We start from the raw sequence: 15693 nt of genomic DNA on the forward strand, positions 1-15693 counted from the left end.
CAAGAAATGTTTCTATGGTGGTTCGAGACCCCTCGTCCTTCTGGAAAATGGGGCTTTCATACAACTGAAATTCAAATTTTAACCAAGCATGAGAGTTTTCCAGGCAATTAAAACAAAAAATGAGCATTTCTCGAGTAAGCAGCATGTTTTGATAGAAGTTTGAAGCCCTCCATAGTCAAGATAGGGGAATGCTTGAACTACTCTCAGTGCTACATTATGCACAAGAAGTTAACCTAAGGTTATGCATGAGAAAATTGCGTTCAAACTGATACGATACGACCGTGAAAACCGTGACCGAGAAAAACCGTGGTAGAAACTACGGATCTGAGGATTAAATTAAAAATACACACCTACAATTGTTTGGATAAAAATAATTTCGTTTAATGTTACTATCATAATACACTTATAAACATTGCAGTAGAATATATTGTGGCCTGTTATAATATATGATAGTTTTCACAATATATTTCTAGAACCAGCACAAATGCTTAATTCTAGAAATTGAAAAATCATCATATTTCTTGGCAAAAAATTTTACGACTTTAAAAAGATTGTAATTTCTAACCAAGGATGGATCACTTTGATTCAATTTTGATTCATTTGACAGTACCGTCACAGCCGAGCAAAATATAACAAAGTTCTATCTGGGGCATTTGAAGAACTAGTTATTAACTACAATTTTGCGGAATAATGTTTTGCTTTTGTAGTTACGGTGCTACAATGCTAGTAGCTTATTGGTAACTAGGTGAACGAACGTCAGGATAAAAGTTTGGCGTACCTCAAGGCAAAGTTTTGGGGCCATTAATATTCTTTCTCTAAATCAACGCTAACGCTACCAACGCTTTCAAGTAGACGAGTGTTTCAACAACATTTGCAACAACAACAAATAAATATTTGATGCTCAAGCCTAGCCGATCACATCGACTGTCGGATATACTAGGAAAACCACGATTCAGTAAACCTTCCCGAGTGATGCGTCAACCGGAGTGTTTTCGAAGATCGATTCACCAAACTGCTTACAAAATGAGCAACCCATACCCATTAGAAATGTCCTGTAGAAGTTTGTTTGATTTGGAACTATAGTCAACTCACCGGTTGAAAGCCCCATTAAAAAAGCAAATAAACTAATGAATTTGTTTGATTTCGGTATGACTAAAAAAATGCTTAGGCTAAGAGAAACACGTTTTTAACGGTGATACATCACTTTGTGATTTCAAACGCTTTCTGACGAAAGAACAGAATTCGCAAATTAGATCTATGTAGATGCATTGATGAACGAGTATCTTAGCAAAACTGTAAGCAAATGATGCAGGATGAAATTTCCAGAAACATCAGAAGTAACAGGAAGTTTACGAAAAACATGTGCTTGTAAGGTCACTATTTTTTATTGCTTAGAGAGCTTTAACTGGTAGGTTTTCTCTTGTATCATTTATAGATTAATAAATATTTCAAACTTGCAGTCACAACAAATGCAAGCAGCTTAAAAGTTGATTCTTTGTTTCAAAACAAATCAATTCATTAAATTGACACATACACAACGCTGCAGTTTGAGTGCATATCAACCCGACGATGTAAGCGTACGTGTCCTTTGATTTAAATTGCAAATTGCATTAATATGAAAAACTAACAACAAACATGCTGATTCTCGTGTCGAGAATTCGGGGCGACCGACCGACAACAGGAACAGGCTGCGGAAGAGATTCATTATTCAAGTGTCGATTCGACAAACGTAAACAGAGCACGTGGAGCGTGCAAACACGCCCACATCGTTTCCCGTCGTCGCCGGTGCCGGGACCGGGCCGGGATTTATCGTACAAAAACGGGAAACCGAAGTTCGATAAAATTTTATCACTCGATTCAATAGCTTTAATGATGTGATAATCAAACTCTTCGCTCTCCCTTCTACACACAGACGCACCCGTACGATGGACCCGAGACCCCAGCAGATCAGTTTAATGCCCGTCTGTTCAGTACCGATGCGTGATTAAATTTCAACAAATTTCGTTGAAAACCCGACATATTTGTGTACCTACATTTGCACGTTCAGCGAGCGGCGGTTGACCGCTGTTTATTTATGCGTGATTTAAAATGCATGTGCACTATTCGCGATAGGGCTGGATATTTATAAATTTGCTAGAGCTGTTCTAACACTGTGTGCGCGAGCAGCACATTGTGGTGCCGTACCGTGCCCTAAGGCAAAACTTTTGTCGGGTGCAGTTTTCGCGTCCGGCCATTGTTCTGTGTGTTATTTTTTGTTCTCCAACACCCACGCTTGTACATTATTGGAGAAAGAAAAAAAAAACACAGTTTCGAAAAAGTGGCTTTAATGTTTGATATCTTTGCAGTGTGTGCTGCCCTGCTCTCTGTGGTTATAAATATTTATAACTTTTTACCACGTTCTTATTCGCGCGCTCAGTGGAAAGGAGAAGGATAAAATTGATCATAAATATGTACGGTGTTTCGAACGAAACAGCGAATGTCAGAGCATACGCACTCCACGACTCCACTGAGCTGGCCCAGAGTGCTCGATAAACCGGCTGGAGTTTGCTGGAATGACTCCGAGCATTCCGAGTGCTCGGAGTGTGCAAGAAAGAAGCTGAGCTAATTTAACGCTGCTCCAAGGGCAGCAGCAGAAATAGATCCCAGTTTCCCATGGCGCGCTTCAATCAGATTTGGCCCATTATTCATGATTATTAATTCATTCGTGAAGGACCGCCGCCGTCGTCATCGCCGTCGTCGTCGTCTTCGTTGTCATCCACTTTCCTCTGCACTTGGCCTCGATTGCTGTACCACCATACTTTGTCCGATCTTCACGAAGCCCCTTACAAATAAGCCGATTATAATATTCAAACGGGGCTATGATGCCTTTTTGCCGTTCATTACCGTAGATGCCTCCAGCGTCGCTCCTGTCAGTCTCCCGCCACCCGTGGAGGAAAGTACTATCTTGGTGGGTAAATCAAGACTACTGTCCTTTTTTATCCCCTTTTTCCGTTCTCTAGCTACCCGTCGATGCCATTCACACACAAATTGAGCCGGTTGGCTCCGACGTACGGACCGGCTGTTTTCACAGCTGATTAGGCTCCAATTATGTAGGATAGAACCAATTAAAGTGACCTTTTTCTGGCACAAAGTGTTAATGTCAGAAGTGCAGTCGGAATGGTTAAGCAGGAATCATGGGTTTGGTCTCTGTGGATGGAGATGGAGACCGGGCATATCTGATAGAAGAGGTATTTACACATAATTGCCCACAGATCGATAGGCAAGGGGGGAATTAAATCGAAACGTCTGGCTTTAGTATGACTTTCTACTTCTATTCGAGTAGCAAGTTAAGTAGGGACAATCACTTAACAGACCACCAACGATGCCCATGAATAATAAAGGAACGTATTTTCGTTTAACCGTTCTGTGAGTGACGATTTTTCCCCACCTAGAAAGGCGACGGGACACCCGGGCTTATAATAATGCTTAAACTGCAAGATAGAACCAAGCAATGTTCAACAAATTGGTAGATTTTGTCAAAACCTAATAGGTGGCGTGCATAAATTTCCGAATGGGCCCTCCATTGTCACAAGAGAACAGCTTCCGGAATTCATAGGAAAAGTGGTTTATCTTTAATTTGATTTTACGGACATATTAGACCAAAAATAAATGCATTATAGTGAAAATGTCCACCTACTAATCCTGCTGCCATCCAGCTAATCAGAGATTGTAACAGTTATTTGATTATTGGATTCCCTCTGAAATTCTCTTTTTCATCACCATTCTTCATCACGGTCATTCTCTCTCGTTCATTTTCTGTTTCGATTAGTCTCTCACTCTCTCTCGGTCAGGAACTTGAAAAAAGATCACAAATCGACTGTGACTGCGTGGACGCGAACGCTTTTCTCATTCGACCTGCGTCACAAAAACGTATTCATTCCAATTGTTTTCTAACGGAGGGAACGATAGGAGAAAGTAATGAAACAACGGCGTTGATAGTATCTTACGGAAGACAACGTGTGAAAGGGAAAGAGCGGAAAATTTGGTTAAGGGAGAGTCATAGAAGTAACGCTTATTAAGTTTGTATAACGTTCCTCTTTATCTCTCCTCTTTCTCTCTTCCTCTCTCTCTCCCTTTTACCCCAGGTAAAGTGCTCTCCTCTTTACACATTTCATCCTTAATGTTCTGAACATTTAAGCAAGATATCTTACTCCACACTACTTCAAATCTTGGGCATTCGAATATTACATGCTCTGGTGTTTCTTTCACGCTTCAGGTAGATGTTCTCCATGCTTCCTTTATATTCAGGTCGACAGAACCGATATGAATCTATGCGTCCAACTGCCGTTTGAAGCCCCATCCCATTCCTGTTGCCATTTGGCCAGTGACTCCTCTCTGATGATTTGACTTTCCGGATTCCTCTGGTATCCTTTCCCATGTAGCACTCTATGTCTTCGACCATTGTGATACCAGTAGGGAGCATTCCTGCGATGACGCATACTGCCAAACTGTTCTATAAGCACTCGCGACTCGCATGGTCATGAGCCGGAACGTGCTGTTCAGCGTTGCTAAGTTTTGAATGGTCCAAAACGCTGAAATCCAGGTTGGACTTCCGTATCTGAGAAGCGACAGGGAGACACTAGCCAGCAGTCGACGCTTACTACTGCTGGGTCCGTAGCTATTCGACATAATTCTAGCTAACGCATTGATGGCCTTCGCCGCCTTCTCACAGCCAACGTCCACGTGGCGATTAAAGTTAAACCGTTGAGTTAAGTTGTTGATCTTCACTGCTAGGTGCTTCAGTACTCGCTTCGAGGCTACGGCGTACTCTCCAACAGTGAATGTCACCCACTGCGCCGCTTTGCAGTTACTGACCAACAACAATGCCATTTTGTGGTGAGCTATCTGCAGCTTCGCTCCTTATATCCATCTCTCAATCGTACCGATTACCTCCGTGACCAGCATTTCTACCTCTTCTAGCGTTTCACCTGCTACCGACAAAAAGACGTCGTCCACAAAGGCAACGATCCCTACCCCTTTGGGCAGTTTTAGAGTCAACACACTGTTGTACATTCCGTTCCATAGCGTTGGACCGCGAATAGAGCCTTGAGGGACTCCCGCCGTAATCTTTACCGATCGCTGCCACTTTACCGGCTTGTACAACATTCGGTTCTGGAAGTAACCCTTCAGGATCTTGAACAGGTAGTCTGAGACTCTCGTTTTGTGCAGTGCCACGGCTGTAGCCTCCCAGCTGGCGCTACTGACGGCATTTTGGACTGACCTATACGATGCTGGATTTTCCGCAGGCTTTCCCGACTTTGGCAGTAATACCAACCACTGTATCTTTCGACTGTCTGGAAAGTGACCTTCCTCTAGACAGTTCTGCACCGACACCGCCTTGAATATGTCCAGCAACGCTTGTATTGCGGGGCTTTTATGGCTACGTTAGGAATTCTGTCTGGGCTTGGCGCCTTCTTCACTTTAAGGCCCCCTTGCAACAGCTACGAGCTCCTCGTTGGACACCCGTACACTGTCGATGTTGTTCCTTTCGTCTAAGTACGGAGTAGGTGGTCACCACACTGGGTCGTCCCTAGCGAAAAGTTCTTCTACGATGACCTTTATCTACACTAGAATCTCTTTTTACGTCCATTAATTCTAAGTGATTTCATTTTACGTCCTAAATTTGACGTCCTCTCGTTTTACGTCCAAAATTCGAATTAACTCATTTTTTTGAGGTCCGAAATTTGAATTAACATCCTCTTGTTTAACGTACAAAATATGAATTACCGTCGTTTTACGTCCGCGAATTAATGTCCTCTCTTTTTACATCCAAAAATTTGAATTAGCGTCCTCTTTTTTTACGTCCAAAATTTGAATTAACGTCCTCTTTTTTTACGACCGATTTTTTCTACGTCTCCCAAATGGACTTAAAACGATGGTTGAGTGTATTAATCTTACTTGACAGGTAATAAAGCCTCGCTATTGAATTGTTTTTTGATTGGACGTGCAATTTAAATGTTATAAATAATCGTGCACAACAGACAACACATTAAAACATGCAATAATTTTGCAAATTATTTATTTACAGAAAACTTAAGACCCGTATTTTATAATTTGGGACTTGGGGTGCATCTTTCTGAGATAGAATGCCACGATCTGTGTGCTATAGCTATGGCACAGTAAGAATTATCCGGACGAAGTCGGACAGATGCAAGCCGAATGTTCGCTTATGTAGGACGACTTCCGACCGACAATTCTTACCAGGAGAGAGACATTATGACTTTACAGTATTGATTTGCAGTCAATTAAAATGCTCATAAATTTAAGAAAATTATAAACGCCAGAGTGGCCACATGATACCTTTCGTTAAAATTGGAGATCGGTCACTTTCCGGTGGCCTCCGGAAACTTTTCCCGGTACCATCGAAGCTCTAGGTTCTTGTTAAGACCGACAACATTGCTGCATATCGTTTAGTTCTATTGTGTACTATTTCTAGCTTTTTCTAGCCCAGTTTTCAAAAACGTAAATAGTGACAAAAACAAAAAGTTAGCACAGAAGTTACAGTTTTCACAATAAAGCTTTAAGATTTTAAAGCTTTATTGATTTGTAAGTTGTAACATCAAATTCGAAAAACGAAATATGCATCGATTTGTGAGCTGTTGATAGCATTTGTAAGCTATTATAACCAGCTAACTGGCACCTTTATGCTCATTTGCTTTGCGTTGACAAGGGCTAACATCACTGCGGGCTCAGGAGTCGTGGGCCCCACTGACAGCTGAGCAAAGTAGTGTAAAGAGTGGCGAATATATGATATCTCGTTTACGTTAACGCTAACATGTTGGCATCGAAAACATGGCTGCCTGCCAGCTACTTGATTATAACCAATTGATCAACCTCAAAAGTTATCTAAAAATAAGTCTCTAATACGAACGTCAAAGCTCGCGCTGCTTTTAGACGTTTCGGTGTCGTCCTATTCCGCTACGTCATGTTTCAACTTAATAGCCCTCGAGTCTACCTGTATGTTTATGTTCTCATACTCTAGAAACAGCAAAGGGTTGCTTACTTTATGGCTATTGGGAGAATGAAATCAAATTTCAATCTCTTGGTTCTTTAATAGTAGGTATATGTAGCCAAAAAAACTGTTGTTTTTTTTTTCGACATAAAATTGACCAAAGCACCGTTCCCTATATAGCCATAGAAATTGAAAGCTATGTCAGGAAGGTTCACTGTACGGCATAGAAAGGACCGATTGTAATAAAAAGAAAATATTTTTGTACCATAAAACTCCACCGTATAAACCCTTCAAAAGTGACACACTTCATCCAATGGTTCTCTGTGACGTTTCTGATTCATGAAGATTCGCCTGTGCTTCAATAGAAGCAAAGTTACATACGCGATTAAATACGATTCAGTTCAAAGTTATGTCTGGCGAAGTCACAATGTTTTTGAAGCAGTATAATAACAATTAACCACGAATTGGATGGATAATATTACACAAAGAAACTTCATCGTTATTACCTTCCTTGAAACCATCCAATTAGAACAAACCGTCGATTTTCGGTTTTTTTTCTCATGAAACTCCAACTACTTCCCCTATCGGTCAGAAACTTTGATTACGCTCTATCCGTACGAGAAGCGACCGTTGGTTGCCGTCGTCGTCGTCATCGTCGTCAGGGGAAGATTTATTCCTCCCATCCTTCCTTTGACGCTCCGGCAAGGCAAAACTGTATCTTCTCTATTAGATCGAGATGCAAGTCAGCACAGGTGAAAGAGAACCTGCAATCACCGAACCATAACCCGAAGCACTCGACGTGAAGCAAATAATTAATACTCCCCCATTCCCCTGTGGAGGTTGGTTGGTTGGTGAGGCGATGAGCACGACGCAGGTAATTACAACAATATTCCCACAAACCGAACCATAGAACCGTCGTCGTCGTCCGTATAGAAAACGGAATGTGTACGACCGATCTATTCCCGCGCTGTGAGTGAGAAGAGGGATGGATGGTTGTCTCCTCCTGGAATACGCTTTTCAGCAGATATCAGCGCTAATTGAATCGTCCTCGTTCCCGTCGTTTCAGGTTTCCGTAGTCCCCTCCCCCGTCCGCCAGGGAATCTCGTTACCGCTCAATCACCCCCTCAGAGGGCTGAGCTTGCATTTTCATAATAGATTCACTTTTCATCATATAATATACAATAGAAATTGAAAATTTCAATTCCACGTCGCCGGCTGACGCTGGAGCAATTTGTCAACCGGTTCTCGCTCGCGTTAAAGTACTTTCCCCCTCCCGCCCTACGCCGGAGCAGGCAGCTCCCGGGTGCGCCGCACCACCGGTGTGTATAAAGCCTGCCTGGAGAGGACAATAATAACAAAAAAACATCAGCGTCATCGCGAAGGCGCGCGCGCCTCCGGCCCGGATGCTCGGTGCGGTGGAACACGGGAAGTGGTGAAATTGATATCGGTTTTTTTTATCTACTTGTTGTTCTTGAAAAATACAACAAAAAATACCTACACTGCGTGGCGACTACGTCATCCGCCGGTCGTTCGCGCGCTCGCTCGCTCACTCTTTGCTAGAACCGCTGCAAATTCTGGCTAACAAAAAACAAAACCTTGCTATCACAGGTGTCATCCGACAACGGTGCCGTTTTAAATTTTCAAGTGTCAGCTTTAAAGTGTTTTGTTGTTCAATTTTTTAATCACTCTAGCCGTGTCATACTTGTCTTTTAAATTATTCTTAACTAAATCGGAGGAGCAAATCATCAAAACATCTCTTTTTCAGCTGTTTTAGCTATCCTAATATTTTAAACTGTTAAATAACAATAGTGCTCTCGAATTAACTCTGATGCAATTTTAGCTGCAAAAAAGGATAGAGTCCTCTACTCAGAACAGAACTACTCAGAACGGCTCAATTAAATTTAATAAATAGCTCGTTCTTGATGAATTCCTTTAGCGCACAGTAAGACTGAACAAACTCAAAAGAAATTATATTTTTTCGTCTCATTACTTGCATTATGATTTCTGAAAACAGTGCTCCTCTAAGATGAGTAATTGACCTAGAATCAATTGAAGTGAAATATAAAGAAGCTCATCATTCTTTGCCAATTAAATTTAATTACGCCTTTGAAACCGGTCCTCGCCAGGGTCTGGCCCAGGCAGCCAGACATCGGAGCATAAATTTCCACCGATATGCCACAACTTTCACTCTGCTCCAAATGCCACAGCAGCATTCCAGCCAGACCAGTACCAGATCAGCCTGCCTGAATTGGTGCCCTCCAGGGAAGGGAGAAGAAGTACGCGAGCAGCGGAAAAATGTCACTCCAACCAGCGTAGTTTCAAGCTGATCCAATCCAACTGCTTAATTGCATCGATAAAAACTCATTTTCTGCTAGGGCAAAGTTGTCATAACATGGATCCGAAAAGTTTTTTCCCCACCTCATCACTGACTGGCACTGTACAGACAGGATCATACCTAGAAAGCGGACTCCTCGTCAGATCCAGGTGCTGCGGCTGCTACTGCTGATGCTGCTACAACAGCGTCAAGGCCATCGTGGGCAACCGGAGCCACGGACCAGAAGCAGCATTGGGAAATAGTTTTATGAAATATAATTAATACCGCTCGCTTATGCTGCGCATTTTGCGCCAATCCTCTTCCTTCGTTCGGCTGCTGGCGTCGTAACCTTGCCAGCGCGTGCGATGGTTGAAACAAAAAAAAACAACTGCAAAACCACTTTTTAATTAGTCCGGCAAGTGCTTCAATAGTAAGAGGCAATACCGCGTCAAGGCACCCTCGCTCCGCTAGATGGCACCATTAACACTAAAATAAAGAGAAAAAAATTAGAAACAAACACAGATGGGAACATTTTTTTTCTCATCGTTCAACCTGTTGAACCCGTCACTATTTGCCTCGGTTTATCAATTCTAACCATCAAACTTTTTCTATTTCTTTCAATGCTGTTTACAGCCTACGTACACGAAGCATGACTGACTGTACAGCAGCGCGTTAATTATCCCGGTCGCATCTCATTACCGGACGGGCAGCTCAAATAGCTGTTACCACGCATCAGTCAGCATAAACTAGCTGAAAATTTATACACTTTGGTTGGCTGGCTGGCTGGCTGGCTGGTCCATTGTTTGCGACGGTACTTGCAAATGCAGTATTTCACCGCATCGCTTCATCCGTTGCACCAGTTACATTTATTAAGCATTGCCAATGCGATTCAATCTCTGCTGGTGGCTGCCCGGCTACTGCTACATGCTATGATGGTTGGCTCCATCCTTGGCGCGAAAAATGGAGAAGCATCACACTGTGCCATGGTATGACAGCATCATCACCGGAAAGGTTGTGGCGGGGTGCTATGCAATTAGTGTAGTGCCATCTATCATCCGCCCCAGTGCGAGGGGACGTGCTACTGTCAGTTTCAATTTTCAAGTTTCACACTCCCAACGGGGGGAAAGTATTCCAAGCGACATGTTCTGAGAACTTCACTGAGATCAAAGTTAAAACACAAGCCACGGGGGATACTTTCGACAACGAAAGGACCCGAATTTCTGCAGCAGCCAGCGTTGGAAGCAAGACCGTTGACAAAAAAAACGTGAAGACATGTGCATATTCAAAAAAGATAGCATTTCGCCACCACTTCATTGCTAGAACACCAAACGATTCAAGAGAAAGCAAAAAAGGACTACGATAATGACGGAAATTCGTTCCTGCTGGGTGCTATGTCATGCAGCGGGATGTTTTTCCGGGATGGAAGAAGAAAGATGTTGGAGTAGGAGTTTTAGTTTCCGGGTGGCTGGGTGGTGGGAGATCGTCGTTCACCCATGAGAGGACTGCAATAATGTACATTTGAAAACCCATGACTAGACCCGACCGATGCTGTTCCGTGAAGGAATGCAACAAATGGCACAGTTCTATTCTATTCTTCTTCGGCAGAATTCCGTCCATACCGTATCTTCCCATACTCTGCCCCAGGGTGAGGAACGAAGCTTCTATTTACATATGGTAATTAATGAATAGAATGCCGAGCTTTTGCTTCTTCAGTGCGGGATCGACACGACACAGCAGGTGAAGTGCCTCGGAAGCGCTGTGGCACTTGAAAATGGAATTTATTCTACTGGATACTTATTTACTCAGTCAAGAAATGTCGCCAATCGAAAGCTGGTGCCACCATCATCGCGGATGTCAACTAGTGGCTGCTCAATCTCATATTCTAATGAGCCTTTTCCCATAGCTTAATAGTGATTTATAAAGCCTCCGTAGCTGTGCGTGATTGAAAATGGAAAAGAGAATCAGTCAATTCTCAAAGATGCTATCGAAGCAGCGTAAATAACGTCGCTCGAGACCCCATGGGGTGATACTCTAGAAAACAATCTGAATCTTCCCGGCAGCCACCCACTTTTTCAACCAAACACACGACGCTAGAGCACAAATCTGATCCACACCAGCACACATATTGCTGGTCGGATTTTATGAAAATTGGAGCGTAAATATTAAATGTTATTACATCGAAAGCACAATCTTCCTCCAACGCAGCGCCACCCTAAAGCGCTTGGCAAGATGTTCCTCGTAAACATACGCTTTGCTTTTTCCACCCCACCCCACTCCCAGTGCAATGGTGGGGATGGGGAGAACAGAACGTTTACTACGGCTAACGACACGACACAGCAGAGTCCTCATCTCTAAAACGCTTCCAGGCACTATTTGCTTCCATCGTTCCCCAGCCACCAGATGGCAGCACAGGCAGAGGCACCGTCAATCTTGGCTCCTCACAGGAAAAGCAAACCCCGTAGTTGCAGCCAGAATCTGATACTTCGAACCGAGCGGCAGATTGTTTGGCGATGTGATAATGGCAATGATGATAGTACCGTCGATGAAACGCCTTTCCAACTTCCCCCTTCCCAATCAGCTGCCGAAGCAAATAGCAGCAACAAACCAAGCTCCTAGCTGCTAGATTCTAACCCAGTTCCATTGAAGCGATTGTTTCGATATATGTATGTACGATGCTCAAAGGGATGGACGGACGGACGGACGAACGGAGAAGAAATACGAACTAAGTTAGCTCGGATTATGATCTGGTGGATATCACCCGAGCCAAGATTTGCCAGCACAGCGGAAACCGGGATGGCTTTACGATTTGTGGATCTGCCGTTTGCTAGTGGAGGAGCGGTGAGTTTCTATCCCACCGTCTATCGGACGTAACGCACAGAACGTGAGGAAAAAAGTTCTCCGCAGTGCAGAACCAGCCGAGCCGGAATCCAATTATCCAATCGAATCTCGTTGTGCTAACAAACAGGACGACGACGACGACTGACGTTTCGGTGCTAAGTACAAAGTAAGCTTAGTCCACATATTGGAACGTTGGGGATTAATTTCATTTAATTGTTGCAATGGTTTGATACTGAAAGAAACTGGCGGCAATTATTTTTAATTATGTATGTTATGTACTCAATGTCAGCTCAAGTAAACAATAATGGTCAGAAGTGGTGTTTTTATTTGACTAGCATTTTTCACTGCACCATGCAAGCTCAGCAACAGCAATTCTGAAGCTGCAATGTACCGCAATGTAATCAATGGTAACTTTAACACCTGATTTTGAAAAAATAGCAGCGACAATACGAAAGAAAATGAATAATACACAGAGTGTTTCTGCCCGGTTTCGCGCAGTGAATCTACTAAGTTTCTAGAGTTTTTAAATGCAACTTGCAGAAATTATGTTAACATGAAACTAGACTAAAAGATAATCTGGACGCATAGAACAACCTATAATTCGAGACTGAAAAAACCATATATGATTTCTGATAACTTTTTACACACATCTGCCGTCATTATAACGCTGATGAACAACATGGTTTTGTCTCTAAGCGCTCTCAAATACCAACACTAATCTTACGGTTTATTAATCTACAATCATCCGTACGTTGCAACAACAAAAACAAAGTTTTTTTCTGCCGCTTTCGATAAACTAAATCATCATATTACAATTGTCAAACCTGAGACTGTTGGATTTTCTAGTTCTTTACTGAATTGGTTACGCTCCTCATCTCTAAAACGCCGGATGACCTCTAAACCCTGGATGACCGCAAGATGGCAGTAAAAATTGCCGACTCACAATCAATATTTTTGGTGTAACATCTGGAGTTCCATAAGGAAGCCATCCAGATCCCTTCATATTTCTACTATACCTTAATGATATTCATTTATTACCACTCAAGTGTCAATAATTATCCTATGCTGATGACTTCAAACTATATCACATTATACAAAATGTTGACGACCTGTTGTTAAGGTCTAGGTGTCTTACTGGTCACTAAGTTCACGTTCAACGAACACATCGCCTATATCTTAGCAAAAGCTCGGTGCGCACTTGGCGTCATGTTTCATGTAACTAGATTATTTGAAAACGTTCATTGCTTTAAAGCACTTTACCGTTCTACGTTTCCTTCAATGGAATGACCTCAATAATTTACCATCATACGAGAGTACATGTCAGCTAGCTGGACTAGCTTTGCTAAGCGTACAACACGATATTGCAAAGGCTACCTTAAAGCTGATCTACTTCGATCGGATATTGACCTCTTAATTTTAATGTTAGGCCTCGAAATTTCATCATAATAATTGCCTGTTTATTCGTGGTTCTCGAACAAACTACAGTCACAATGAACCATTAACAAGTGCATGTCGCATGTTCAATCTTTCTACTGAATCGTCAAAAAATCTCGTCATGTTTTGTCTACCTTATAAAAATTCAGTCAGTGTACAAGTGTCAGTAAGTGTAAAAGCAAAGCAAAGCCTAGGTGCTACATTCCGTCATCGAAACTTGATCTTTTGTTTTTATACGACAGACTTCGCAGCCAACTATCAGAGTACAGGACAATCGCAAGGCCAGTTGCTACGAACCTATTGATTCTAACAGCCTCTCCCAGCCGAGATTCGAACATACGACGGACTGGCTTATTTAATAGGTCAGTATCATACCTCGAGGTAAACTGGAAGGGATTACCTATTATTCCAACAGCTCGCTAATCTTCTAACGGGTAAAACCGTCTGTACACGGCCCTCGTATTAGAAGCCACATACAAAATTTGTCTTGAATGGACAATATGAAAAATGTGTTCAGAACAATTTTTTTGACATTTTGATAGCTTCTTTTGAGTGTACTTTCATGAAAAAAACGTCATGGGCTTGAAAACACCGTGTTTACGATGTAGCCCGTTAGAGGGTTAACAGATTCCTTGTCTCCTTCCTGACGCTGAACTATCGTTATAGAAGCTAACTGAGGGTAAAGGTACACAGATTAATCAGCATGTGAAGTTCTCCTACCGAGACTCGTCCCAACAGCCAAGAATAAGGGTAAGGAGCACGAAGCGCAATTGCCATGGGCGCCAACAAAGTGATACTAGTAGTGCTAGTAGCGTTACTTACGCACAATTTGGCGAGCTCATTTCCGCAGAATTATGATGACGTGATAAGAGCCGATCCGAGGATAGTAACCTTCGTCAGTGCCGGTGCTGGTGGTACAAACAGTAATGAACCGAGGTTCACATGTCCAGAGCCGATCCCAACCGTCGACTGCAGCTGCATGTACGCCAGTACCGATTATGAGATTCAATGTCCTGTTATTAATCCGGAAATTACGGTGAAAATCGAGCCCGGAATCTACGCACAGATACAATGCTACGAAAAACACGAGTTTAGCGAAATGCCAACACTGAACGTGGGTAACACGACTCAGGTGAAAATTATCCACTGTCCGCTACCGCAGCGGAAATCCATTCGGCAGTTTATAAGCTTCCTTGGTGTTAAGCATGTCAAAGATTTCTGGTATCAGAACTATGGAAAAGATCTGGGCGTTCGCCTGGTTCGACAACATTTCGAGGGCATGCATGAACTGGAGAAGCTAATCCTAAGTTCCGGTATCGAAGACATCCAGCCGGATTTGTTTGCTGATCTGCCCAATCTCAAGTGGCTAATTCTACGAAGTAATCACGTTAAACTGCTACACAATGTGTTTGACAACCTAACAAATTTGATGATTTTGGAACTTGGCGCTAATCAGATCACCGAGCTAGAGCCGGGTCTATTCAAAAACCAGCGAAAACTTCGTCAGTTGAATCTGTGGCAAAATCAATTACGAAACATTACCAAAGAATCGTTCCGAGGGGCCGAGACCCTCCAAGAGCTTGATCTCTCCGTCAATGCCATCGAATCGCTAGAACCGGATGTGTTCAGTTTGCTGCCCGATCTGAGCGTGCTCAATCTTAGTTTTAATCGATTCGTTAGTCTGCCAAAGATCCTTCTATCCGACAAGCGTAAGCTCAAGGAGGTTAAGTTTATCAATAACCAAGCGCCGCTGCCAACTCTGCCCGAGAATTTCCTCAGCAATTTACGACAGTTGATTACCGTCATACTCAACCGATGCAGCTTCACTCATCTTCCTGCATCACTGCTGCGAGGTTCCACCGAAATTACCCACCTAGATCTGAGTTACAATCAGCTAAATTCACTACCAGAAATGCTTCTGCGAGATCAAATGAAACTTCAGGATCTAAACCTTGCCTACAACGAACTGGAAACACTTCCCGAGGAGCTCTTCCGAAACACTAAAGAACTTCTGACTCTTCAATTATCATACAACCGGCTGTACAACCTGTCAGCGTAAGTATACTAAAGCACAATGAAAAGTTGGAGTATTCTAATTTTTTTTTCCTCCTATTTC

At 42.8% G+C, this 15693-nt stretch overlaps 2 protein-coding genes across 2 annotated transcripts in view; one reads left to right on the forward strand and one right to left on the reverse strand.

The window, feature by feature from the left end:
• The window catches only part of LOC128746215 (uncharacterized), a 112208-nt gene that overhangs the window by 84876 nt on the left and 11639 nt on the right, over nt 1–15693 (forward strand). Inside the window, exons 5-6 of the mRNA XM_053843263.1 lie at nt 13820–13939; nt 14244–15632. Of these exons, the coding sequence (XP_053699238.1) occupies nt 14353–15632 (1280 nt within the window). The 5' untranslated portion in view covers nt 13820–13939; nt 14244–14352. The remainder of the gene's footprint in view (nt 1–13819; nt 13940–14243; nt 15633–15693) is intronic.
• LOC128746214 (uncharacterized) lies at nt 4426–4869 on the reverse strand. Its single transcript, XM_053843261.1, has one exon. It carries the CDS (start codon nt 4867–4869, stop codon nt 4426–4428), a length of 444 nt encoding a protein of 147 aa, XP_053699236.1.

This window comes from Sabethes cyaneus, chromosome 1, assembly GCF_943734655.1.
Source record: "Sabethes cyaneus chromosome 1, idSabCyanKW18_F2, whole genome shotgun sequence".
Taxonomy (NCBI): Eukaryota; Metazoa; Arthropoda; class Insecta; order Diptera; family Culicidae; genus Sabethes; species Sabethes cyaneus.